The sequence below is a fragment of the Epinephelus lanceolatus genome, chromosome 11 (assembly GCF_041903045.1).
Source record: "Epinephelus lanceolatus isolate andai-2023 chromosome 11, ASM4190304v1, whole genome shotgun sequence".
In the NCBI taxonomy this organism is placed as follows: Eukaryota; Metazoa; Chordata; class Actinopteri; order Perciformes; family Serranidae; genus Epinephelus; species Epinephelus lanceolatus.
This window is the reverse complement of record NC_135744.1, coordinates 23,321,336-23,347,949: the sequence shown is the minus strand read 5'-3', so window position 1 is coordinate 23,347,949 and position 26,614 is coordinate 23,321,336. Positions and strand designations below refer to the sequence as shown.

The 26,614-nt window shown below is 40.6% G+C and overlaps 3 protein-coding genes across 4 annotated transcripts in view; 1 reads left to right on the top strand and 2 right to left on the bottom strand.

Moving 5' to 3' along the window:
• Window positions 1-1,712: 1,712 nt before the first annotated feature.
• On the bottom strand, window positions 1,713-5,422 carry pigw (phosphatidylinositol glycan anchor biosynthesis, class W). Its single transcript, XM_033638805.2, has 2 exons — window positions 5,284-5,422; window positions 1,713-3,398 (listed from the first exon to the last, which is right to left on the bottom strand). The coding sequence occupies exon 2, from the start codon at window positions 3,393-3,395 to the stop codon at window positions 1,923-1,925; it is 1,473 nt and encodes a 490-aa protein (XP_033494696.2). The 5' UTR covers window positions 3,396-3,398; window positions 5,284-5,422; the 3' UTR covers window positions 1,713-1,922.
• Window positions 5,423-6,783: 1,361 nt separating this feature from the next.
• On the bottom strand, window positions 6,784-17,589 carry ggnbp2 (gametogenetin binding protein 2). Of its 2 annotated transcripts, none has more exons than XM_033633526.2 (14): window positions 17,477-17,589; window positions 16,603-16,732; window positions 14,502-14,582; window positions 14,161-14,414; window positions 13,808-13,906; window positions 12,208-12,321; window positions 11,908-12,117; window positions 11,629-11,803; window positions 11,330-11,518; window positions 11,108-11,228; window positions 9,729-9,854; window positions 9,493-9,641; window positions 9,195-9,407; window positions 6,784-7,548 (listed from the first exon to the last, which is right to left on the bottom strand). In XM_033633526.2, the coding sequence occupies exons 2-14, from the start codon at window positions 16,693-16,695 to the stop codon at window positions 7,345-7,347; spliced, it is 2,028 nt and encodes a 675-aa protein (XP_033489417.1). In that variant the 5' UTR covers window positions 16,696-16,732; window positions 17,477-17,589; the 3' UTR covers window positions 6,784-7,344. The 2 variants fall into 2 exon arrangements, with proteins under 2 accessions (XP_033489417.1, XP_033489425.1); XM_033633534.2 differs by having other exon boundaries at window positions 11,914-12,117.
• A 1,455-nt stretch (window positions 17,590-19,044) lies between these two features.
• The window catches only part of dhrs11a (dehydrogenase/reductase 11a), a 35,826-nt gene continuing 28,256 nt past the window's right edge, over window positions 19,045-26,614 (top strand). Inside the window, exon 1 of the mRNA XM_033644277.2 lies at window positions 19,045-19,430. Coding sequence (XP_033500168.1) covers window positions 19,299-19,430 — 132 coding nt within the window. The 5' untranslated portion in view covers window positions 19,045-19,298. The remainder of the gene's footprint in view (window positions 19,431-26,614) is intronic.

Sequence of the window (26,614 nt, the reverse complement as noted above, 5' to 3'; positions counted from 1 at the left end):
TCCACCGAATACCGAATGTGTTTTTTTTTTTGCAATATTCGGCCGAATATTCAGTGCATCCCTAGTATCAAGGGTTGAAAGAACAGCTGGAACAGCGTGGAAGGTCAAAGTTGACGTGGTCCCTCTGGTAGTAGGAGCACTCGGGGCACTGACCCCCAAACTGGGAGAGTGGCCTAGGCAGTTTCTAGGAGCAACATCTAAAGCCTCAGTCCAGAAGTGTGAAGTCCTAGGAACAGCTAAAATACTGCGCAGGACCCTCAAACTCCCAGGCCTCTGGTAGAGGATCCGAGCTTGAGGATGATACGGATACCACCTGAAGAGGGTGAGAGGGTGATTTTAAATATATAAATGTATATATATGTACAGATACATGTCGATGGGAGATGCAACCAATTGGTGCAGTGGTTAGCATTGTCACCTCACAGCAACGGGGTTTCTGGTTCAAACCAAGGGTGGGGGAGCCCTTCTGTGAAGAGTTTGCATGTTCTCCCCAGGTCAGCGTGGATTTTCTCCGGGTACTCCAGCTTCCTCCCACAGTCCAAAGACATGCAGGTTAATCGGTGACTCTCTCGGGGGCTAAATTGGCCGAAGTTGTGAAAGTGAGTGTGAATGGTTGTCTGTCTCTATGCGTCAGCCCTATGATAGTCTGGCGACCTGTCCAGGGTGTACCCTGCCTCTCGTCAGCTGGGATAGGCTCCAGCCCCCTTGTGACCCCCAACCCCTTTGATCCTTTTGATCTAACAACCCTTACGAACTAAAGGAATACAAATAACTTACAGGGTAATTGAGGAACAGACACGTTCTTACTTTATGACAGGTTCAGAGGAAGGGAGTCACTACTTTTTCCCCCCATCCCTCTTTGTTACCATGCCGATAAATCTGAATGAAGACTTCTTTGGTGCTCATGGTTTCAGTAAAATGAACTGAACTATTTAATTGTGGAGAATGTAACCAATCTAACAAAATGTAGCATCTCCATATTGACAAAAGTTCAAACATTTATATTTGTAGGCCTGATCTTAACAGCTAATTAATGTTAGCTCAAGTGGGTAGCAAAGAACCTGGTTTTATACTTCCAACGAACTTCTATAAAAAACAGACCAGGCATCTATTTGAGACAGGCTTTGTTTGTCAAAATGTGCAGCCACACTGGGCCAGTAAAAGGGACTGGGCATTTAATTGTGTCGGTATACTGGGTGCCATAATCCTTGAGTGCCGTAACTCTATCTCTGATGAACCCTCATTTTCATACAAGTTATATCCATCTTTGCTGAGCAACAGTTTTGTGTGAAAGGAATCAAAGGCCTGTTGATTTCAGCGATTTAAGCAAATAATAGCCCAGGTTATAAATTGAAGTTTTACAGTATATATGTTTACTTTATGCACCAATACCCAGATTCCACTGAATTCTACCTCCTGAAATGACTCATGCTACAAACATAAAATTACTTAAGACTCTTATATCTTTGAGACATGCAGTATACAGATACACAAAATAACATACTGCAGCTCACATTACAGTCTACATTTATTTGCTGCATATTTTTAAATGCTGTTTTCTCTTCCATGAAAAACTCAGATGCTGACCCGAGCCAGTCTTAAATCTCAAGTACAATGATGTCAGTTCAACAGGCCAATCCCTTATAGGCAGAATGCATTATTTAACACTTTTTTTTAAAACATAGATACATGCAAATAATTAAAGAACATTGTTTGGTTTCACAGTATTTTTTTTTACTTATTTGGACACACCCTTCAAGACATGCACTCATTTGCATAAACGCATTATGTACAACAGTATCATCAGCATGACAGAATATATCTTCTTTTTTTACTGTCTTGACTTTAAAGGTTCGTCACTGCAGCCCTTCAAAAACCTTAAAAAATACCCAAATGAACCCTGTCCTTTATTTAATCAAATTTTACCAAAATTTCACTGTAATTCCACAAAGATGTAAAACATGTATCACAAGGCAATTCATCAACATGTACAACAGCAAGACGCACACTGACAACGAGCTGCCGCAGGTCAGCGTGTCCACCACTGAGTTGGTCAGTCCGGTCATGACATTGGCAAGCAAGAAAAACAACAACTGATTCCTGCTGACGGCCTGGACGAGACAGTGTCTCTCAATTTCACCCGTCTTTTTCTCAGAGTCTGATGGTTTTTTATACAAATTCCACGATGAAGGTATGAGTTGACAGCCGGATGATCTTTTGGAAAACAGTAGAATCATATCAGCTACGCCGAGACAGCACATAAAGAACAAAGACTGAGCAACACTCCAGAGGCAGAAAGGTAAGTTAGCTAAGCGGCGAGACACCGGCTCCACGAGTGTCTGACACTGGTACAGAGATGTGTACAGAACAAAACTTCCCAACAAGAGGTTAAAAAGTGTTTTGAGCCACTGTCTAACATTTGATCTTGGTTTCATCACATAGAGCCCAACCTGAACTCCTGCCATGTAGACGGCTACGTAGCCCACTACAGAGAATATGCCTTCCTTGTTGGCGTGCAGAAAGTCCTTGTCTCTGTCGTTGTTGTGGACAATGAACCCCTTCAGCCCCGTTATCTCCAGAGTGAGCTGATACAATCCACTTATCAGGAGGGCAACGAGCCATGACTGACTGGCTGGTAAAACGGACAAAATCACAGAAGCTACGACTCTTACAATGGCTAGCGTGAAGAAAAAATTCCAGTGGACCCCGTATTCCGACACATGCTCGTGGTAGCCGGACATTTTGACACTCACTAGTCTTGCCATGCCAAGTACAACCAGAGGCCAGACGGACAGCAGCTGCTTTCTGATATGGTTCATCTTGGATCCTGAGACATTCTTCCCCCGTGCTTCTGGACAGACGAGGGCATTTGCAAAGACATACGCTCCAACGCCAGAGTCCATAACCCCCGTCCCATAAGTTTCAGTTTTAGCATATCGCCTCGGAAAGACAATAAAGTCTACGGCGAGAATGCTGATGGCTGTTTTCACATTTACAAACACTCGAAAGATGGTCACAAAGGGAATCTGATCGAACTGAACGTGACTCTGAAGGAAGGCGCTGATGGTGTTCTGGGGTTGACTGCTGACACGGTAGATGTAGCAAAACACACAAGCCGACACAACAGCCAGGCCCAAGATGACCTGGTGAAGAATGTCGCTCAGAACGGTGCATGACAGCACGAGGGGAAGGATGAGCACACAGAAGTCTAGAAGCAGATGAGAAATCAGTGGAAGTGGCAGTGGAAGAGTCCCTTTGGCCTGATAATAGAGGGTCAAAATCAGTCCTCTGTTGATGAGACACACTGGGGTGAGAAATGATCCCAGCGCCACCTCTTGCAGACTGGTCCCATTGAGATTACTGACAAACGCTTCCTTCAGGTCCCTCTGAGACATGATCTGCAAACATTAAAATTTATTAGCTTTACTACATGAGAGAAACATGACTATTTAGAGCCAAATATAAACATATTTAACAGACACAGAAGACTGAACAATATTTAGAACATTATTGCAGCACACACGGTGAATATACAGGCCTCTTGGCACTCTTTTGACCGGTGTCCCCTGATTGCATCAATTATTGATGATGCGCAATTTCAACTAAAGCAATCTTTGTTCAGCCCAGTTGCCAGAATAAATGTTGGCAGTGAACGTTTATGCAAACCATAGATACCCTACATTTGTTATGTAGCAGATATGTTGACACTTTGTGTTTCTTTACGTTTCAACAACAAATAACATGTAGTTATAGAAACAAAAAAAAACCATTTTGTCTGGCTAGGATAAGTTAAGGATAGTTTAAAATTCTTGACTTTGGTGGCACAATTCTGGCTAAAAATGCAGCTATTTCTCAGTACAATACAACCTCTTTTTGTGGCACCATCTTAGCAGGAAGTGCAGTGATGTCTCGATAGACATAACCGCTTTTCGTGACACTTTCTTGGCAGGGAAGGTAGTAATGTCTTGGTTGAAAACAACCACTTTTCGTGGCACTATCCAAGCAAGAAATGCAGCAATGTCTCGGTATGAAGCAACCAATTTTCATGGCACTATCTCTGCCATGTCAAAACACAGCGACAGGCTTCTAAAACACAACCATGTTTGCTGTCTAAATACCTGCTGGAAATGCAGTGATTTCTCTGTAAAAAATACAACTGCTTTTAGCTGCACTATTCTGGCAGAAAACACAGCGATGTCAGGTATAAACAACCTCTTTTTGTGGCACAATCCTGGCTGGAAACACAGGAATGTCTCAGTAAAAAACAGATGCTGGCTAAAAAGCAGGTGGAAATGCAGTGATGTCTGCTTATCGTGCTCTATCTGGCCAAAAAATGCTTTGTCTTGGTAAAAAGCAGCCACTTTTTGTGGCACTATCCCTGTTGGAAACACAGCAATGGGTTGCTAAAACCCACCCATGTTTGCTGGCTACAAAGCCGCTGGAAATGCAGTGATGTCTACATAAAGAACATCTGCTTTTCATGACATTATCCTGGTAGAAAACACAGTAATGTCTCAGTAATAAACAACCGCTTTTTATGGGACTATTCCTGGTAGAAAAACAATGATGAGTCCCTCAAAAACACCCATGATTGCTGGCTAAAAAGCTGCTGGAAATGCTGGTCTCAAGCTTGGCACGCCACCTGCCATCCCCTCCACCTCCTAATGAGAGTCAGTTCACATACTGTGTCACTTTAGAGACGTCGATATGATGGTGTGAAACACGCAGATTAATTCATGGTTTGCAGAAACGTACAATGCACCCATTTTGTCCTGGCGAAGTTCACTTTACAGTTTGGGCTGCAACACATGAGAATGATATGGAATAAACGTTGCTCAATATTGCCTTAACAATATTACTTGAGATACATAAAAGATAGCAATGTGTTTTCAGTTCTGCCTTCCTGCTGCTTTCAGTGCAGTGCTGAAATACAACAAATTGCTTGTTCAAATAAAAAAATCAAAGGAAATTATTTCCAGTAGTTTGAATGAATTGAACACTGAACTGAACACAAAAGGCACAAATATGAAACAGAATGTTATATTTTAAAGTGCGGGTTTCTACTGATACTACTAACCTAGCTAAAAAAAGAATCCCTCAGTGCGTTTGCGCTGTTTTATGGCGCAAGTTCACATACTTCAAATGCGCTTTAAACTGCTCCCCAGGATGAACCGTCACTTCCTCAGTGATTCACCAGCACCAACCCCCACTCATGAAGTCATGGTTAAGTTCTGTACTGCGACGTTTAATACGTGACCGATGTGTCCAGTTGTTTGTACTTACCAAGGATTTGTCTGTGTCGGAAATGCAGAGTCATTAGATACCTGTCTCACAGCATACCTAACCTGTGTACGGTTGTTCAGTCTCGAGCCCTGTGGGTTCATCAAACAGAGCTCTGCTGCCTGCTTCCGGATTCAACCCCATGACACATTCAGGATCACTCGGATTTCTGAAAATTTATAATCTAACCGCTTTTAGCGTGTGAAAAATATTCTGAAAAATAGTATGAGACCAACGTTAGTTTACGTATATCGTGAATATGACCGTTACACCACCGACTGGAAGTTTTCCCCAAACGTTGTTTCATTTGCAAGTGTAATTTGCTCAAGTGTGAAAGCGTATTTAAGCAAGTGGGACAAAAAACGACAACTAAACAAATAAAAATAAAAATAATAAATTAATAAAGTGAAATAAATAAACAGAATCATCAAAATCAATCATGTAAGTGGTGAAATAATGACATAGTATCTAACAATAATGGAAAAACATCCTCAAAAATAATGTTTTAATGACATAGTATCTTGGAATAATCAATTATTTATCAAAAAATAATCTCAAAACAACGAGAAACTATCAAACATAATGAGTTAATATCTCAAAATAAGGAGAAACATCCCTATCTCAAAATGATTCGTCTCAAACACCTCCTAAAAAATGACATACCTGTCTAAAAAAAAGTTTTTGACTCAAAATAATGAGTTAGTATCTGAAATTAATGACAAACTTTATAAAAAATATGACTTAATATTGTGTCTCATTATTTTGAGATATTAAATCAATATTTTTGAGTTTATTGTTTTGAGACACTAACACATTATTTTGAGAAAAATATTAAACTAAATTACTAAACTAAATTACTAAAATTATTACAAACAAAACTAACTTATTTTCAAGTTTCTCATTATAATAAAATACTAACTTGTTTTCAAACTCTCAGTCACTAATTTGAGACATTACGTCTTTATTTCGATAAAGTTTTTAATTATAACGACTTACAGGATCTTTTTTTTTTTTCACCTCACTGGCAGGAATGGACTTCAATACATGTGTCGAAGATCATCTGTGAGCTCCAATCCCCACACTACCATACTATATAGTGTGCCAGAAAAAAGATTTAGTATGTCCCAATACATAGTTTGTCAGATGCAGTATGCCAAAAATGCCAGGATGTTCTGCTACATCCAAGCCAGCATGCTTTTCTGGCTACTCTTTGTGTCTGGGGAATTCGATGAGTGGTGTTTGTTTTATCTCCAAAGTTGTCAAAGTTCAGTGTATAATGTTATGAGGAAGTAGAAGGGCAGCTGCAGTACATACTTTAAGTAAAAAGACAAAGTATGCAATTTGGAGCAAACCCTGTGTCAAACTTCAACAGATATATTCCTTGAACAACCATCCAAACTCAAGACTAGGCTGACATCTAAAGGTAAAGGCCATAGTGGCTCACAGAAGAACTCCCAAAATGCACATGACCTTGAACGGTTACAAAAAAACAACACATTTATAATGCATATTAATAAATATTCTTTATTTAGTAAATTTTGCACATTGCGCTCTTAACGTCACACCCAAATCCTTATTACAAATGGATGTTTATTCTCTGTAAAATCTTTATATTTAGAATTTCTGTACACATTTAATGGTACAACCTTTACCACTACACTGAAGTGTCACCAAAGAGAAACAAAATAGAAACAAACAAAAACAGAAAATAAGACTCCTACAATGTAACCCTAATGTCACAGCTTGCAAAGCTTGATTACTGAATCCACTGTGCCCTTACCCGACGACCCTACAGGAGACCAACAACAGACAGCTAGGCTTGGTCGAAGAGAACAATTACAGGTGAGAGAGCGCCCCAGAAATGAGATGAAAAAGTGTTTGTGTGTACAAGTGAGAGAAAGAGGCAGATGATCAACAGAAATAAGAATCACATTTACTTTAAAGTAGATTTGACCGATCAAGACACCAAATGTACTTCAGAACTGTATCTTTTCTAAAAGATATTGCAGCAGTGGTCACAAGTGTTGTGTTGTGTTTTCCCCAGGGGAAATTAAATTAGTGCAGTTAGTTGACACTGGTGGTGGTGAACCACTTCCCACAGACGGGCTTACTCCGCTCGGTGGAGCGGCAGTAGTTGGTGAACTTCTCTTTCAGGAGCTGTCGGTACTGGTGACGGTTGTTGTAGAAGGACTGGTTTCGTTCCAAAAACGCCTGGATTTCATCTTGTGTCAGACAACTCTCCTCATCTGAGGTCACTTCTGAATCATCCTGTAATGAGAACACAACCAGAGCTCTTTAACTCTTTTTAGGGAAACGTGGAAAGCACTGTAGTTCAGTGGCTTGGCTTACTAGCAAAGCTGAAGTGGAGAGCTATCATTATTGTTATTGGTTAAAGGGACACTGTGGTATTTTTTAACCTGGAACCTATTCTCTTAATGGGAGCAACAGTCTTTTAAACTGGTCCAGTATTGACGAGACGGCTGCAGCCAACAGTCATGAAATTGGCTGCAATGTAACCACTCTGGGCACGTTTGTACGGTCAAACCGACAGGCTCAGATTTTTATTATGAGGCGGGGTCTCTACAGAGAAACAAAACATTTTCTTTACCCCTGCTTGAGCCAGTCTGTTTGTTAATCCCTGTTCTCACTGGACAAATAACCTACTAACACTTGCTAACTTCTGGCTTTAAGTATTTAGCGGGCAAGGCTACAATCGGCATGAATTCCCCGGACAACTGACTGTGCCGTAGTCACTTGTATTTATCACCTTAAGCTGCGATTGGCTCTGATCAGCATTTATAGAAATATGACACCAGCATGACACAGTGACACACTGAGGTCATTTGATGTGTGTGGAGATGTTGACTATGTTCTATCACATGGTGGTGGCCAGTGCACTTTTCTACGCTGCAGTGTGCTGGGGAGGCAGCTTGATGGACAAAAACGTCAAGTGATTGGACAAGCTGGTTTAAAAAAGCTGGCTCAGTGCTCAGCAGGAGATTGGACCCACTAAGATCTGTGGTGGAGAGGGGCACACTGAACAAAGCTATAATGGACAATAGCAGACACCTTCTCCACAGCCTCCTGGAGCTCACCTCACTGCGAAAATATGTGGTCATTGTTCTTTCACTGTCCTCCAAACTGCTTTCTAATGTTTACTAAAAAACCTGCATATATGTACTTATTGTGGTGTTACTGTGTGTAACCAAGTCTCACTCAAGGAGAAGTCTCAAACTGAACTCACTGACTTTTCCACATTGCTGAAATCGAATAAATATTTGGTCATGACATTGAAACAAACTCTTCCTGGCGCTCCTCTCTCCAACTCCTCTACGATGTCTCTACTGTTGTTTTCCTGCAACACGTCACCTCTTACGAGATTTCAGAACAAGACTTCTCCTTTTTATTTATTTATTTTTTGGCCATTTTGCCTTTAATGGACAGGACAGGTAAGTGTGAAAGGGGGAGGGGGGGGGTCGGGAGTCGAACCCAGGCCGCTGCGGCAACAGCCTTGTACATGGGGCGCCTGCTCTACCACTAAGCCACCGACGCCCCACAAGACTTCTCCTTGAGCAAGACTTGACAATGACATTAAGATCAGATCAAGCTAAAGCTAAAGAAAGCTTTGTTCTCCTCTGTGGCGTCCTTCACATAAAGTCAGACACTTCTAATAATAATCTGAGCCCGCCAGTGGCAAAAACAAACACTTTACATCAATGTAAACTGATGGTGCGAACATGCCCCGAGTGGTTACATTTGCAGCCTGTTTCACTGCAGCACTCTCGCTCAGTACTGGACCAGTTTCAAAAATTGTTGTTACCATTAGTCGCTTAGACATAAAAACATGGGAAAATACAGTTAAGGCTGAAAAATACTGAAGTTTCCCTTCATTCTAAAATATATTTCTTACTGACCAGAAGTTCCATGAGACTTGCATTTGCCTCTGGAGACCTTGCATCAAGGCCAAGGTTGTTTTGATGTGCTGTCCACGGTAACCGCAGTGCAATGCTGGCAAATGTGTCGCCACATAAGGAGGAAAAGATTTCTTTGGTTCGGCAAGTGTGCGATGACGGTGGACTGCTGCCCGTTGTGTTCCCACCTGACATACAACCGTCACCTTTCTGTCCCTGTGGAAACGCGCAGACTTTAGTTGATACACAGCGTTAAATATTCTGCAAAGAGCTATGTGAATTCTACAGTCTGTTCTCTCACCTGATCGTTGCATAAACCTTTGCCCTTCCTTTTCTTCTTTTTACTCATGCATTGAGTGTTTTCCACAGAGTGTGGCCAGCAGTCCAAACAGCTGTCTATTCCATCCTCCTCTTTGTCTTCAGCACAGTGATGGGCGTTTGAGTCATCTCCTGCAGAGGGTCAACAAAGACACACAGTGAGACACTGTAATGTTTGAAATGTTTCCTGTTGTAAGGACTGAGCTGCTCGCACCGTACCTGCATCGTCATGGTTGCATATTCCCTCAGAGCAGAAAATATCAGAACCTTCCCGTGATCCCGTCTCACTGCCCTCCATACTTGAGGAGTAGCCGCAGTCACTACCATTGCTGTGGGGCGACAAATCTGCAGATACACATGAATAAAACATCTATAAACACATGTTCAATGGCTCGTAGTGATGACTGTGTTAGAGCTTCCACTTTGTATTTAAACCTTTGTTCAAACTTGGGAAAAAAAACAAATACACAAACTGTTCCAGATCTTTTCAAATATACAGACTATTAGCGCCAACAGAATGTCTGAAGTAGTTCGTCTTGTGGTCCAGCAGAGGACCACTATCAGCTATCACTATCACTATCAGCTTGATCTACTGCAAGATGAATCTGACTAAACTGTCAGAAACAGACTCCATGAGGGTGGCATGAGGGCCCGACGTCCTCCAGTCGGACCTGTGCTCACAGCCCAGCACCATGCGGTTCAATTGGCATTCGCCAGAGAACACCAGAATTGGCAGGTCCACCTTTGGCGCCCCGTTCTCTTCAGATAAGAGCAGGTTCACACTGAGCACATGTGACTGGCGTGAAAGAGTCTAGAGACGCAGTGGTGAACGTGATGCTGCCTGTAACATCATCCAGCATGACCAGTTTGGTGGTGGGTCAGTGTGGGTCTGGGGAGGCACTTCCTTGGAGGGTCACACAGACCTCCACGTCAGAGCCAAGAGTACCCTGACTGCTGTTAGGTACCGGGATGAAATCCTCAGAACGATTGTCAGACATTACGCTGGTGTGGCTGGCCCTGGGTTCCTCCTGGTGCAGGACAATGCCCAGCCTCATGTGGCCAGATTATGAAGGCAGTTCCTGGATGATGAAGGCATTGATACCACTGACTGGCCCTTTCATTCCCCTGACCTAAATCCAACGGAGCCCCTATATGACGTTGTGTATCGGTGCCACCGGTACCATCAAGCACCACCACAGACTGTCCAGGAGCTCAATGATGCCCTGATCCAGGTCTGGGAGGAGATCCCCCAGAACACCATCTGCCAACTCATCAGGAGCATGCCCAGATGTTGTTGGGAGGTCAAACAGGCACACGGGGGCCATACACACTACTGAATCAGTTGGAGTGTTTCTTTAGAGGGTTTTCAGGATCATGACAGAGCTGGATATAAAATTCCAAGTAGCACCATAAAATTAAGATACACAGTCACACAGTTGTATGACACCACACAAGAAAATACATAGACTATACTATACTGGGGGCAGGTCTTTCACTATGTGGGTTGTTTTTGGATTAATTCAAAAGGAATTACATGTTGGTTTGAATTAGTTTGAACTTGACTGTTTGAAAAAGTGACAGCCTGTGTGCATTTTTACCCGGCTTGGTGTTGTCTGGGCAGCTACAGGAAGTGCCTCCATTGGCAGTGACGCTCTGATCCAGTCCGGCCTCCTCCTCCTCATCGTGGCTACCACACACCTTGCAAGATTCAAGAGAACCCTGTGACACAGCAAATGGGACAGGCTTAAATAAATACAGTTGAACAGACAGCGTAGCTAAATGTGAAGACATACAGCTTAAATAAAGTGTGACAGGATTACCTCGTCCAGATTCTTCTCCTTGTCCTCTCCCTCCTGTTCACATGCATCAAAGCCACACTTGTTTTTGCGACGGTTTTTTCGCTTTTGCCTCTTTTTCTCCTGCTTCAGCTCTTTGGCTCTCTCCTCCTCGGACAGCTCCTCGACGAACTGCTCAAGCCGACTGATCCCCTGCATCTTCTCCACTGCCATCTGAGGGTCATGTTCGTCAGTACATCATCACACAGCCGCAATGCATTTAACATCCGATATATCAGTTTAAAATAATATCGTACACACACACTGTCTCAGGAGTTGTGTACCTCAAAACTTTTGCGTAGTGCATCGACTCCCAAATGGAACAATATCTGCCAGGTCTGCTCCTCTGCTCGGAGTTTCTGCCAGATCCTGTGCAGCCGCTCATAGAGGTGAATACCCAGACAGGTCAGGACTTCTTCTTGTGCAATGTCAATGGTCTTGGCATGTCGCTCTCTGCGTCTAAAAAACAAAGACAAAATCAACTGAATGCAGAAACACATGGAAAGCATGAAACTCAAATGAAACTGAACTCTGTAGCATTCACTGTTTACACCTTTACTTACTCATACCCTCCTGCAAACTCAGGCTCTGCCCGGCCGAGAAGGTGAGCAATGAAGTCAGTCTCGCAGCACACATGGATGTGGCGTTCATGGGGGCAACAGCATAGTCCCTCATACAAAGCGGCGCAGTACCCTTTCTCTTTACTGCAGTCCAGCTCCCCCACCAGGATGTTGTACGCCCTCAGCACTTTGTTCTTGCAGTCAGTGCAAAACCTGTGCACAAGAAAGTACCACGCAGTTAGCCCAGTACTCTTTACACCTCTAACATATCACATAATAAAGGCTACGACAGTCACACATTACCTGTGTTTACGCAAGTATGTCTCCAGTGTCTCCAAGAGACAAGCACTGTCAATGAGCACCACCTCGTCCCTGCACTCCTGAGACATCAGCTCCCACACATCCATCCAGCTTCCCCTGTAAGCAAGAATACAACTGTTAGAGCTTTGCCATCACAATGCACAGTTAACAATAACCTACAGTATTTACACACCCAGCAGATATGGAGCGACGTTAGCGTTCATTAGGAGTCGTGTTTCTGACCACCTGGCAAATATGAGTCTGATATACACTCTTTTAAACTCTGGTTTTGGTCTCCACTAGCTCTTGAGGGAAATATCTGGCTCATGCTGTCCAGTGAAGCTCAGCACAAGTTCTATCAGGAAGACAATCTTTATGCTTCCTCCATTCACAGTTCTCTCTATACCATTGCTTCCTCTAATCAGCTGCCTATGGGTGTTCACTCTTCTGGTTATCCAATCAAGCTTTGCCACGATCTCTCTCAGCCAATTAGGGCGCCACTGCAAAACTTCAAATATGCTCTCTACTCTGCTGCTGTCAGCCCTCATTTTAGGCAGAACTGTCATGCCCTCCTCTACCCCGTTCACCTCCAGAGTCCAGGACAAGCTCAACAAAGGCTCACTCCTCCACTCATCCAGATCATCAGCACTTCTTCAACTTCTCCACATATTGTTCTCATCTCATCTTCACTACCTCTACCACCACCAGCATCTGGACCCTGGGGGGTTCCCTATGCGACTATGGATTCATCACCCCCCTTAAATCATACCATCTCTGTGGGGTCTGATTTTCATTCCTACGTGCACCTTAATAAATATTCTTTTTACTATAAAAACAAGTCTCTCCTGATTAAAATAGGGATGTTTCTAAATAGTCGACTAGTCTAAAACACACACTCAGAAAACAGTCAAAATTGAGCACAATTTAATCCAGAAGGTTAAACACCGTCTCCAAAGCTCCAAATCACCGAAACCAGCCTGAAAATGAAATCTGAAATGACTGCATTAGAGTCAATGGAGCACAGCTGTGTTATTGTAGGACCCTGGTCTGAGCCAGCCCGATGCTACGTTATGATTGGCCAGTTTGCGCCTGGGGGTGGGACATAGTAAAGGGTCAATTCTGTCATTTGTAAGTGATTTTGTTAATAACCCATATGATGCAAGGAGCAGATAGCCCCCAGGTATTTTCACGTTCACTTATCGTTTGTACACCCCTGGTATATATCATCAACTATGCAGGGAAAAAAATGACAAAGCATCAAATTATGCACAGTGATGACTGACCTACAGCAGAGACCTTGTGGAGACGGGAGAAAGAGCTGTAACTCAGTCTTTCCTGGCTTGTTTCTACATGACAGGGACGCCACAAATTGTCCAAAGGGAAGGAAAGTGTTGCATATGTGGTCTTCTAATTCTCTTTGTGTCCCCTTCACTAGTACGGTTGGACAGAGGACAACTTAAAAACACTGGTCCTGGCTGCTGGGAAGAGTTATTATTCCACTCTTCAAACGCATCCTCTTAACACTAACATCCTGAATGTTGTTTAGAGAATGACACTACAACAGTCTGATGAGGAAAACAGATAAAATGGTCACATTACTCACCCCAAAGGTTTAGGTTTGTGTGTGTCTAAGGAGTGTAACTGGCAGCGTTTGTTCTTTTTACTTTTGGGAATGGCGTCAATCATGTCATTCAACTTTGACCTGTTGAAAAAAAAAAAAAAAAAAAACCTTATCAGAATATCCCAGCACTGTCAACAGTTAATAAAATATAACAACACAAGCTGGGTATTTGTTACACCTGACACTAAATAAGAAAGCATCAGTATCTTTACATAGTATTCCAACAAACCCAGCAAGCATTTCTTTTGAAATCACAGATTCATAATCAATGATAATAATCAATTTGGCATTGAAAATAAAATAAACACACTTCTGTGTATCTCTCTGTGTCTTACCCGTGAACGTAGAAGAGGGTGTAGAGCTTCTTTACGTCTGTTAAACAGGCTTTGGTGACGGACAGCATGCCCGTGGGTTTCACTGTGAGCGGCTCCAGGGCTGGGTTCCCCGACTCCACTAAATGCGAGAAGAGGCGCTCCACACTTCGCCTGCAGCCCACGCATGGAACCAGCTGAGCTAATGCACCGTACACCTCTCTGGATGTCACCATCAGGGCGATATTCAAGTCCTGTTGCTTCAACTTGGAGTGATACTAAAGGTCAAGGAATCGTACATCTGTTAGCACTTTGTTGACAAGTGACATGAAGACAAATGACAGACTAAAATTTACACTACACACCTCAGAGAATTGTTTCCAATGGGACGTGTTTATCTCTTGGCTGTCGACGTCCATGACACTGTCAGAAAATTCCATCACCATCTGACAACAGTAGATAAAACACAACAGTTAATGTATGTAAAGAAACAGTCACAAAGCATGACCATGTCTCTGAGATTATTTTATGTTAAAGGGACAGTTCCTTTTACCCGTATTGCTATTTATCGGTCTAGATTGTTTAGATGTGAGGTGCCGGATGTTGGAGATATCGGCCACAGACATAAGTTGATGACCTTGCTAATGATTTTAATGATAAATTAAGAGTTGCTCCTTCACAAATTTAAAAACAGCCATTTAATCTGCAAATCACCATGGAAAGCGGCTGCAATTCAGCAGCGTAAAAGAAACTGTCGCAAAGCTGAGAGGTGATGGAGGAAAACCAAACTACAAGTTCACTTTGGCTGTTTTAAATATCAAGTTTCAATTTACAGTAATGCAGTCAGGAAATAAAGACAAACCCATTCCTCAAAGATTATTTCAGATAACCAAAATAATCTCAAGGTGCTTTTTTCCACAACTGACAGTCTTCTCAATCCATCACCAGCTCTTAATCTTCATAACAATTCATCAACTCTTAAATGCAGCAAATTTGCTTCATTTTTTAAAGAAAAAATAGGTACTTAGCTTGTGGAGCTCATTTGAAAAACTCAACAGCAATGTCTCTTTTCATAAATCACGACCCGTTAATGCAAGATAATCCACATATTTCGTTGTGAGCAATTTCATTTAGGAACTATCTTCTTTCTACAGTTTCTACAGAACTACACCCATCAACCGTATCACTGCGCAGTAGGAAGTGTGCATCTACTGCTAGCTCACCTAGCACCACTGCTCTAGCTATTGTTACAGCTCAGCCAAGGAGGACGCCATTACTGTTTACTTCCCGTGCTGTCACGAGCATGAGCATCTCGTCCATGAGTACATGCATGCTTCCTTCTGCCCTGTGATTCAGGGCGCATTCTGTACTTTTTCTTTTTGCTTTTAATAGGTAAGGCAGCTGCTCTAAAGAAGTACGTACTGTTACATGTAGTACGCACACATTCAGGACGTACTGCTTTCTCATAACATTACGCCCTGAAAACCATCTTGCTTTCATATCCGTTACTTTAGAGATAAAACAAACGCCACTTACCGAGTTTGCCAGAGATGCAGAGATCTGCTGTTGTTACTTTGCAATATATGTAGTTTAATTTTAAAGTTATAACTGCACAGATTGTAGATTCTAACATTTTATATTTGCGACAGTGAAATTACAGCTCCATTTTTCAGCCATTGTTATTTTTATAGTTATGTATTAATGCTGTTTGTAATATTTATAATTATTTTGTTCACTTCAACAGTCAATATTCCTGTTATTACTATTCGACTGGTTATCCGTTTTTTGAATGCGCTGTCATCCGTCATAGGGACCTCAGACAGCTGTCAATAAGCTGGCATCTGTTTGTGGCTCAGTCGATATGATGTATCATCCGCTGCGCAGAGGACTGTGGGTCAGAATAGCCAGAAAAATCATCCTGGCTTTCATACTGCAAAATCGGACCAGATGTAGTAGAACATCCTGGTATTTTTGGCATACTATTTGGTGGGTGTAGTTCGGTTGGCAGGCAATACTTCCTACATGAAACTGCTCACAACAATGTGTGTTGATTATCTTGAGTAACCGAATCATGATTCCTGGGAAGAGACAGCTGTTCAATTTTACAAATGTATTAATGAGTGCTTTGAGCACCACAAGCTGAGTGCCATCTAGTTCTATAATACTGACGAGAAGGCAGACATCTCTACAGCTGATATCTTCAACACTCAGCAACACTTCAACACTGAACAATATAGACTGATAAACAGCACTACAGTTAAGAGGAAAAATACATACTTTTGATTCTGGGGTGAACTGTCCCTTTAACATTTGGCTTGGCAATAACAAAGCCTTTACTTGAGGTGATGAAATCAGTCAGAGACCTGATGTAGAGTGTAAACACCTGACCCAAAGTGGCTTATGACTGAGTCAACCACAACGCTGTCCTTATGGTCATGTACAGTACATATGGGAAAGCCTACTAACCGTGAGAGTATCATCAATATACAGGGGGATCTGCCTGGCGAGGAATGGGTAGTCCTCTTCCCCTTCCCTGCAAACTGCCACCAATCGAGCCATGACTCCTTCCAGTTTGGCGTTTCGTGGTGCAGCTCGCCTGCAGGTGACACACAGGAGAGCAACTCAGACAGGCTACACCAAGCTAATGCTAATCTCCAGCAGGTCATTGGGGGCTAACTGCAACATCTCCCTGTCACTGTGAGCTATTACACAGATTTAACAGGCAGTAAAACACAATAATAAAAGCCAACCACGCACCGACGTTGACAACATGTGATTACTAACACGGTTGAAGTAACTTACACACACATTTGTCTTGACCCAGATTTAACAAGCTAACGCTAAGTTAGCAAAACAACCCTGGAGCCGAGAGCGCGGAGGGAGAAACTGGTATGATGTTTTAGTTTGTCAAACTTATCTGTAGCTGTAAAATTATATAAGTTATGTCGACAGGTTGATTCAAGCTAATATCTAACATATGCTGGGCACGATAAAGCAGCAACCGGCGGCTAGCCTGTTAGCCTGCTAGCTAATTTCCTTTGCCAGTAGAAATTGAGGAAGCCAGTCAGCGCGTGCTTTGGACAGTATCCTCAAGCGGTTAATACATATTAAAGTTAGTAACACCTCCACCAATAATAAATATAGTGCAGTGGTGATACAGTTTGTCTACGCCCTGTCGATGCCACCAAACTTAGCTAACTAACAAACTGGCTACTTAGCAACTGTCATTTTCATCAGTGTTTCTGATTGACGTTTTAAATATTGACCATAATCTGTCACCTTTACGAAATAAAGGGACACTTGACTAAACGTTTTGACTTAAAGTGTTGTAATTACTCACCTGCTTCGGTAAGTTCCCCTTAAAATATAATAGAAAGCGCGACACTGCGTGAGTGAGGCTGCTACGGTGGCGGAATCTTCATTACTGATTTAACCTTTGCCCCTGAACGTAGCAGTTGACGTTGTAATGCGTTAATGCGTATGGCCTCCAGGGGGCGCACCGTTCATATGCACACCTCATGGCCACTTTATTAGGTACACTTTATAAACTGTATTCATAAGGTTTGAGGTTTTATATGATAACTTTACTCAGAGGTCAAATTTGAACGAGCTATTCCTTTACCAGCTGCAACATTAAAGTGATTAACGCATTGATTCATCAATAATTATAATTTAACAATATTTTATTTAAAATACTAACTTGACATTGATACTTTTGTACTTTTGAATGTAGGACTTTTACTTGTATTTCTACACAGTGGTACTGCTGCATTTACTTAAAAAGCATGTCCTATAGATGATGGGTTCCAAAATGTACTCCTCCTAAAAAAATTTAAAAAAATAAATTACCTGGAAAAGGTGCTTAAATATTATAGTAATTGTGTAACATCATTTTTAAATGTAATAATAATAATAATTATAAATATAGTTTTCCCTAGCTTTTTTCTTTTCCCCTAGTTTTCTTTTTTTACAAGTTCTTTTTAAAATTCTAGGAGGAGGAGCAAATTTTGGAACCTATCAGCTTTAGGACATGCTGTCCTAAAGCTGATCTGCTTTTTTTTTTTTTTTTTTTTTTTTTAAAGTCCGACAGATGATTCCAAAATGTACTCCTCCTAAAGAAAAAGTACAGAAAAAAATAAGAAATCAAGCCAATTTGCATAAAGACATAAAGTTCAAAACAAACAAATTACCTGGAAATGGTGGTAAAAATTATAATAATTCTGTAACATTATTATTTTTAAATGTAATCATAATAATTATGAATATTTCCTAGCTTCTTTCTTTTTTCCCTAGGTTTTTTTTTTTTTTTTTTTTTACAATATTTCTTAAACCTTATTTTGAATTATGTTTTTAAACTAATTTTACTGTTTTACATTTTCTCTTAAATTTCTTGCTAATTTATTGGGTTATTTTCTACTTTTTCTTTGCTCATTGCCTTCTTCCCATGTTTTTAAAGGAAGTCAAGCGAATTTGCAAAAATTTGTTAAAAAAAAAAAAAAAGCCATAAAAGCTAAAAACAAAGAAAGAAAGAAATTACCTGGAAAGGGTGCTGAAAAAAATATAATAATCTAAAATCTTTTTTCCCTAGGGTTTTGTTGTTGTTGTTTTGTTTTTTTTTTTACAATATTTTATTAATATTCATTTCTTAAACTAACTTTCTTGTTTTAAATTTTCTCTTAAATTTCTTGCTAATTTATTTCTATTACAATATTTTTTTTAAATCCTTTTTATTATTATTATTATTATTATTATTATTATTATTTTTTTAGGAAGATTAAATTTGGAACCTATCATCTTTAGGAACTGGAGTACTTCTTCATCTCACTGGCTCCAGTAGGCGGCGGTATGTACCCACACACGGAGGAAACTCGTCCAGGCCCCGGGGCTCAGAAACAAAGTGGGAGGTGATGTGAACCAAACATTTACTCACGCCACGGCTCTTCATATTTCATCCAGAGGAGCGCATGGATCCGGGCTCAGGCACACTGCCCGCCGCTGTCCTGGATGCTGCTGCACGGACCGAGACCGGAGGTTGCTGCATCCCTCAGTGTGAACACACCGTACAAACACCGACAGCAGTGACCGTGTGAGGAGCCGAGTAGGCGGAGGAGCAGCACCGTGTTCCGTGTACAGTACCGGTGAAGGCAGACAGGACGGTGGAGATGGAGCGGTGGAAAGGCAGAGTGGCCCTGGTGACCGGAGCCTCGGTGGGGATCGGAGCGGCTGTAGCCCGGGCACTGGTCCAGCAGGGCATGAGGGTTGTCGGCTGTGCCAGGAATGTCGACAAAATAGAGGTGGGTAATTTAATTTAATATCATTAACAGCTCTGACATAAGTCGGTGCGACTCAGAGGAGAAGCTAGCTCCGTTAGAGCAACAACAAACTAGCTAACTAACGTTAACTGTTAGCTAACGTTAGCTTCACAAGTTCAGCTAGAAACCTTTAGACCCAACGGTGAGCCGATATGGACACTGGCTGGCTGTCTCTCTGTCTGTCTGTGTCTGTGTCTGGGTTTGTTTTATTTGTATAGATCTCCATTAACTGATACAACAACAACAACATCAGCCTGTGGTTCTCATTATGTATTTATTATACTTCAATGAAAAAACAGAAACACATGACATACAACATCCAAACAAGACTCAACAAGACTCAGAACAAACACTGAGACACAACACATGATGAGTCATAACTGACAGCAGAAATAATAATGATAATAATAATTATAATAGTAATAATAATAATAATAATAATAATAATAATAATAATAATGATAGCTTTATTTGTAAAGCACAATTCATACAAGAATTGCAACTCAAAATGCATGAAAATAGATAGAAAATAAATATAGAAACAGGGACAGAATACTTCAATTAATGTAAAATGGATAGACAAAAAACCCCACTTGATAATAATATTAAGAATAACATTAAAAAAAAGATAAAAATAGAATGCATAACATAGAAAAAAAAATCAAAGCCACAGAACAATAATAATAATAATAATAATAATAATAATAATAATAATGATGATAGTATTTAACTTAGAAATAGAATGCATAAAATGCATAGCATTAGATAATAATAATAATAACATTTAAGTTAAGAATAGAATACATAAAATGTATAACTTAATTTATAATAATTATAATAGTAATAATAATAAAGGGAAAAAAATAGATTACTTAGAATGCATAAGATAGAAAATAAAACCCACTTAATAATAATAATAATAATAATGATAATAATATCCTTATTTGTAAAGCACAATTCATAGAAAAATTTCAGCTTAAAGTGCATGAAAAAAGATATAAAATAAATATAAGAATGGACAGAATACTATAATTGATGTAAAATGGATAGACAAAACCTCCACTTAATAACAATAGTAAAAATAACTTAAAAAAAATAGGATGCATAACATTAAATAAAAAAAAAACACTGAATAATAATAATGATACAAAATAATGAAAAAATACACAGAATTCATAAATTAGATAAAAAATAAACTCCACTGAATAAAAAAATATATATAAGTTAAAAAATATAATACATAAAATGCATAAGATAAAAAAACACTGAAAAATAACTAATAATAATAATTAAGCTTAAAAAATGGGATACTTAGAATACATAGGATTTAAAAAGCCCACCGAATAACATATTAATAATCATAAAAAATAAAGTCAAAAAAGAACATGAAATAATAATAATAATGATAAAGTTTTAAAAAAAAAAGTACATAGATTGCATACATAAGATAAAACACATTAAACTGTTATAATAAAGTTTAAAAAAATATTTAAAATGCATGACAGATTTACAAAACAGAACCCACTGAATAATAATAATAATAATAATAATAATAATAGTAAAGTTAAAAATAGAGTAAAATATACATGTATAACATAAGTATAAAAAAAATTATTATTTTTTTATAAAGAAAAATAAAATTCACTTGATAATGATAAAGAAAGAAAGAAAGTTAAAAAAAAGAATAAATTGAATGCATTGAAGTTTGAGTCCTGTATAAGGAAAGTCGTAGTTGCTGTAGGCTGAAGTGAAGAGATATGTCCCTGATATCTATACCTGCATAATTCTACATCATTTCAAAACTACTTAGAGATTTAAAGTACTTAAGAAGCAACACACCTCCACTAATTACAAATAAATTAAGTTATGCAGCTCTGAACAATATTTTACCTTTCGGGGGGGGGGGGGGGGGGGTAAGATATTTGTAATATTATTCTTCCGTTACAGAAACAGTGTGTGTCTGAAAAAAAGTGTCAGGTTTCTATAAAGTATCTCAGAACACTCAGTTATGATCAGAGCTGATAAATATCACAGTGATGTCACTGTACACTTGATTTCTGCTCCACACTGAGAAAGTATTTGATGATATACTGTACCACCCACCAGATGAGGCAAATGTCATGTCCCTGCATATGTCACATCCACCAGACCTCTATTCTGTAATAATCTGTTATTAAAATTCACCTTCTTTTCTTCAACCTGCTCCAGTGAGGTCAGAGGTCAGCATCAGCCGCAGACCAGCATTTACAGAGCTGGTTGGGTTTTGGTTTATCTTGTTAAATGACACTTCAGTGATGAAGATACCTGCTAACAACTGGCTATCATGTGGGACAGTAACCAGTGGGTCACCCTGTCATCCTCACTGCTGTTCAGTTGTTGCACTCCTTTATTTAAATGTCCTTACTTAAACTTGAAATACACGAAAAACAAAATACACGGGACAAATAACGGATACACATCACATTTTTTAGGTCAATGCCCAATTAGCTGTGTAACAGGGAGTGTAAATCACACCCACTGTGATAATAAAAGACAAGTCCGACCTGTATTTAAGCCCTGCTCTCATCATGATGATTGAAGTAATTAGTGCTGGTGGTGATTATGTTTTAACTGCATGTGAGTTTGTTATCCGGATATTAAACCAGTGAATTTATGGCTTTAATTAAAAGATGAATTAATTCTCAGAGTATCGACTGGAGGGCTGACGTCTCCTCCCTCCGGGGCAGGTGTAGGCGGCCCCACCCGGCTAACTCTTGCCTAACCATAAGTCATAAGGCGCCGCTGCACCTTGCTTATCTGGTCAGCAGGTAATTAAGCCTCACTCCACATTGTCACAGCTTCCTGCACAGACTGAGTGTTGTAGCTTGGCAGCCCTGTAATTGTTCTCCAGTGGTGGAATGTAACTAAGTACATTTACTCAAGTAGGCCCACTGTTCTTAGTACACATTTGAGGTACTTGTACTTTACTTGAGTATTTCCATTTTATGCAACTTTATACTTCTTCTTCACAGAGGTAAATATTGTACTTTTTACTCCACTACATTTATCTGACAGCTTTAGTTACTTTTCAGATTCATCCCCTTCCTGTTCCTGCCAGTGAAAACCACGTGTATGCAGATGATTTTAAATGTTTGTCATAAACTAAAGGTTAAGTGTTGCTTTTTACGTTAAGAAAGTTCACCTACTTCTCAAATGGATAGTTCACCCCAAAATCAAAACTACACATTTTACCTGTAGACCAGAGGTGTCAAACTCATTTTAGTTCAAGTGCCTTATTCAGCTGTATTTGATATCAAGTGGGCCGGACTAGTAAAACCATTGTAGACCAAAATCAAACTTTTAGTGTAAAGAAGTATTTAAAAACATTTAACAGGTGATGAACCGCCTGCGATATCTTAGGAAAAAAGTGCAATTTCAACAGTGTGTCCCAGTTTTTCCCCGTCTAGTCAGTCTACGACTCGCTGTCATTATATTTTTCCATAGTGGAAGCTATTGAAGATGCAGGTGAAGTTATCTGCGCCTCACAAACTATTTACATACTCCCCTGAGACCCCGTGTCCTCCTCATATGAGGACATCACATTTTGGGTTTACCTGACCTAATACTTCTTTCTAATTAAAGGGCCAGTGTGTAAAATGGGTTGAAAACCGTTAAACAGTGACATCAGTGGTCAAATTCTAGATTGCAGGGCTCACTCGCTCACCCCTCCCGTCGGGTAAATGATGGTGGCCTCGTAGGGACAAAAAGCCTTGCACACGAGTTTTTCAGGAGTAGGTCTATCTAGCGACGAGGTGAATGTTTATTTAGAAATCTAAACCATGTTATGATATTGTAATGAATCCCTCACGAGCAGGAGACCAGAAGAGCGTTCGGGAAAAGGCCCGTTTATTTGAGCACTCCAGAAACTCTGGTAACACTCCACTCCATCCCAAACTCTGACTCTTCTGGCGTAACAGACACACTTCATAACTTTACACACATACTCGTTTACGATACTAAGTGGGGACCAACCCCCCTCCCCTCTCTGCTCAATCTCCAGCCCGCACACTGACTGACAGGGTAGCTGGTAAACAGTGCTCAGCTGTTTATTTAGCCTAGCAATATCTCCGGACTATAGTAGCTGCAATGGGCGACTTTGAACGCGATTTTGAAGAGTTTCTTGTAGCGGACACAGACCCAGAGCCATACCTGTTTGAGCCGGAGCACACAGATGAGGAACTCCATGTGTTTGATGCTGAGCGGGTGAGAAGAGAGGCTGAATGGGATTCGGTGCTACTGCTGCCATTGTTGGGGAGATATCACCAGGAGGAAAAGCGCCGCAGAGAGTGCATCACAAGGAGTGAAGTTGTGTCTTCTTTTCCTCGCAGATGACGGTTCGGGTTCATTCTCTCCTGTTGCGTGGTAAGTGTGGTCCATTCGCAAACTTTTTAACTAAAAAAACTTTTCACTACTCTCTATCGACAAACTACTAACACTCTCTGCTGTTTCCTCCTCCTTCTTCCTTCCTTCCGCTGTCTTCGTTGGTTCATTTATACACGCGAAACGCGTTCTCTGGCTGGCTGGATTGTCCACTCAGTCTGCCGTACATACATGGCGGCGCAAGATGGCGACTTCTCTAAAGCAAGGCCCTTACTATATATATATATATATATATATATATATATATATATATATATATAAAAGCATAATTATAAGGCTACAAAAACCAAACTTATTTTATTTTATAGCGATCATACACTTGTATAAACATATTAATGGGTAGAATATTCAGATTCAGATTCAGATTGACAATAAACCATGCCAAATATTACACACTGGCCCTTTAACTTAGACCTGTTGTCCTCATCCGTGGACACTTTTTTTGTGCCATCTAGTGGTGGTAAGAGCACAATACACTTACCCATGTAAAACAAGATGGCCACCATCTCTGCCAACTCAGTCTGTAGCCAACAAGGTCCAAAACCTGATCACATTTTATGGTTGAAACTTGTTTATTTATGATTAATAATGTTTGTAGTTTGATATGTAGTTCTTTTGAGGACATTGGGACTTAATTATCATTGACAGTGTTTAGTTTTTTTATACTTATCTGGTCCTACTGATCCAAACTAGCTAGGAGAAGTTAAAGATGCTTACCAAACAAAAGTTCAGGTGTCAGAAGGATATCTAAACTTTTGGCCGCACCTTAGCAGTAGGATTCCACCTAAAGTGTTTAAAGATAGACGTCTGATACAGATCATTTTAAACTGGAGCTGCTGGTTGACAATAGTTTGCACAGTGTTCAGTATCTTTAGATATGACCACAGTAAGTATTTATTGTTTCTTCAGAGAACAGGGAGGAAGAGCCTCTGAAGAAGCATTTTACATGAAGTAGGCTACTCAGTTAACTTGCTCCCAATCTGGAAATCCATCGGTTAAAAAAAAAATAAATAAATAAATAAAAAAAAACTTTTTTCGCTCACGCCCTTCACTTCCGGCGGTGCCCCCAAGGAACTGCCGTGTTGTTTACAAATACTTCGGGTAGAAAACCAGCAGAGTTTAGCTATATATATCACATTTTTCACGTCACTATATCACTGTATAGACTAATCTGATGTTTGTTAAGTCTATAAACACAATGATTGAACAAACGTTACTATTTCTGTGTGCACGTTTTGTAAATAACATGGTTATCGTAGATTAGCTGGGCTAACCGTTAGCTGTTAACGCTATCCGTTAGCGGTGTCTGTAATAACCATAGATTACAACATGATTGAGCTATCAAAGCAGTTTTGTGTTGCTATGTGTGGTATTTATTCAGTTATGGGAAATCACAATGTCTAGAAAGCATCAGTGGCTCCAGCTGACAGGGACAGTTAGCAAAGCTAACATCAGGACATCGTTTGTTAAAAGCCTCCCGTTGTCGGATACGACATGAAACTATTCCAGTTAGCTCAATCATGTTGTAACTAAGACATCTGCTGGAAAATTTTTTTTTTTTTTTTTTTTTCACGTTGACAAGACGGCGTTTTGGGTGGAGCGGTCGCTATGGACCTGGAGCTTGCTGTTTCTGTAGGTACACATTTCCTGGGGACACCTGCACGTCTTGGCCACGCCCCCTCCATTGTGATTGGCTAAAGCGCAGCATCGTTCAAACTCAAAGCCCCGCCCTGCCCCCCTCTCTAGTCATCTTTCACACAGGGCTGCCGACAGATTCTACAATGTAAATTGCAGAATCTGTCTTGAGAGATTAACTTGCTCCTGAAAGCTGCACCTCTTAGCCTTCACAACTGCTTCAATATTAGGTGTGCAAAGTCATCTCGTGGGCCTGATTGGACCCTTTGGTGGGCCGGTTCTGGCCCTTGGGCTGTATGTTTGACGCCCCTGCTGTAGAACTACACCCACCAACTGCATTACTGCACAAAAGGAAGCGAGCATCTACTCCTGGACAAGAGGATTGTGCTCGTGACAGCATGAGATGTAAACACAAATGGCGTCCTCCTCAGCTGAACTCCTAAAGCCCAGTTCAGACCAAAGATTGGCGATGAGATGAAACTGTTTTAGAACGTTGCAGAGAAAAGTTGCAGTCGTGTGAACTGGCTGTCTGAGCTCGACTCAAGGCGGCTGCTGGTGTCACCTGCAACTCAGCTGGTCAAATCACTAGCAAATGGTTTTAGAACGTAAAGCACGTCACCTGCTTCAACAGCCAATTGGGCTGCAGCGGCAGATGCGCCCTCCCTGCCAAGCTCTCTGTTTCCGTCATCGTGTGTGTCGGTGTTGGACAGTGGGTTGCTGCATATTATTGTGGCGTATTTATTATGAATATAATCCATCTGATGCCCATTTTCTTTGTGTTTTCCATCGTTTCATCACAAGTACAAGTGCAACTAAAATAAACCTGAAAATCTGGAAATCAGAACCCAAGCACAGAGAGTTGTTGCATAGAGATGATATACCGTCCAGTCTAGTTGTATTGGTGTGAACCAGCAGGTTTTTAGAACGCTGCAGTACGGCACATTGTAAGTAGTTGCCAGTTTCAGCTCATCTTGTCGCCAGTCTTTGGTCTGAACTGGGCTTAACATTAGATAGCTCAGTGGTGCTAGGTGAGCGAGCAGTAGATGCACGTTTGCTTCTGCGCGGTGACACAACTGGTGGGTGTAGTTCGGTAGGAAGAAAATAGTTCTTAC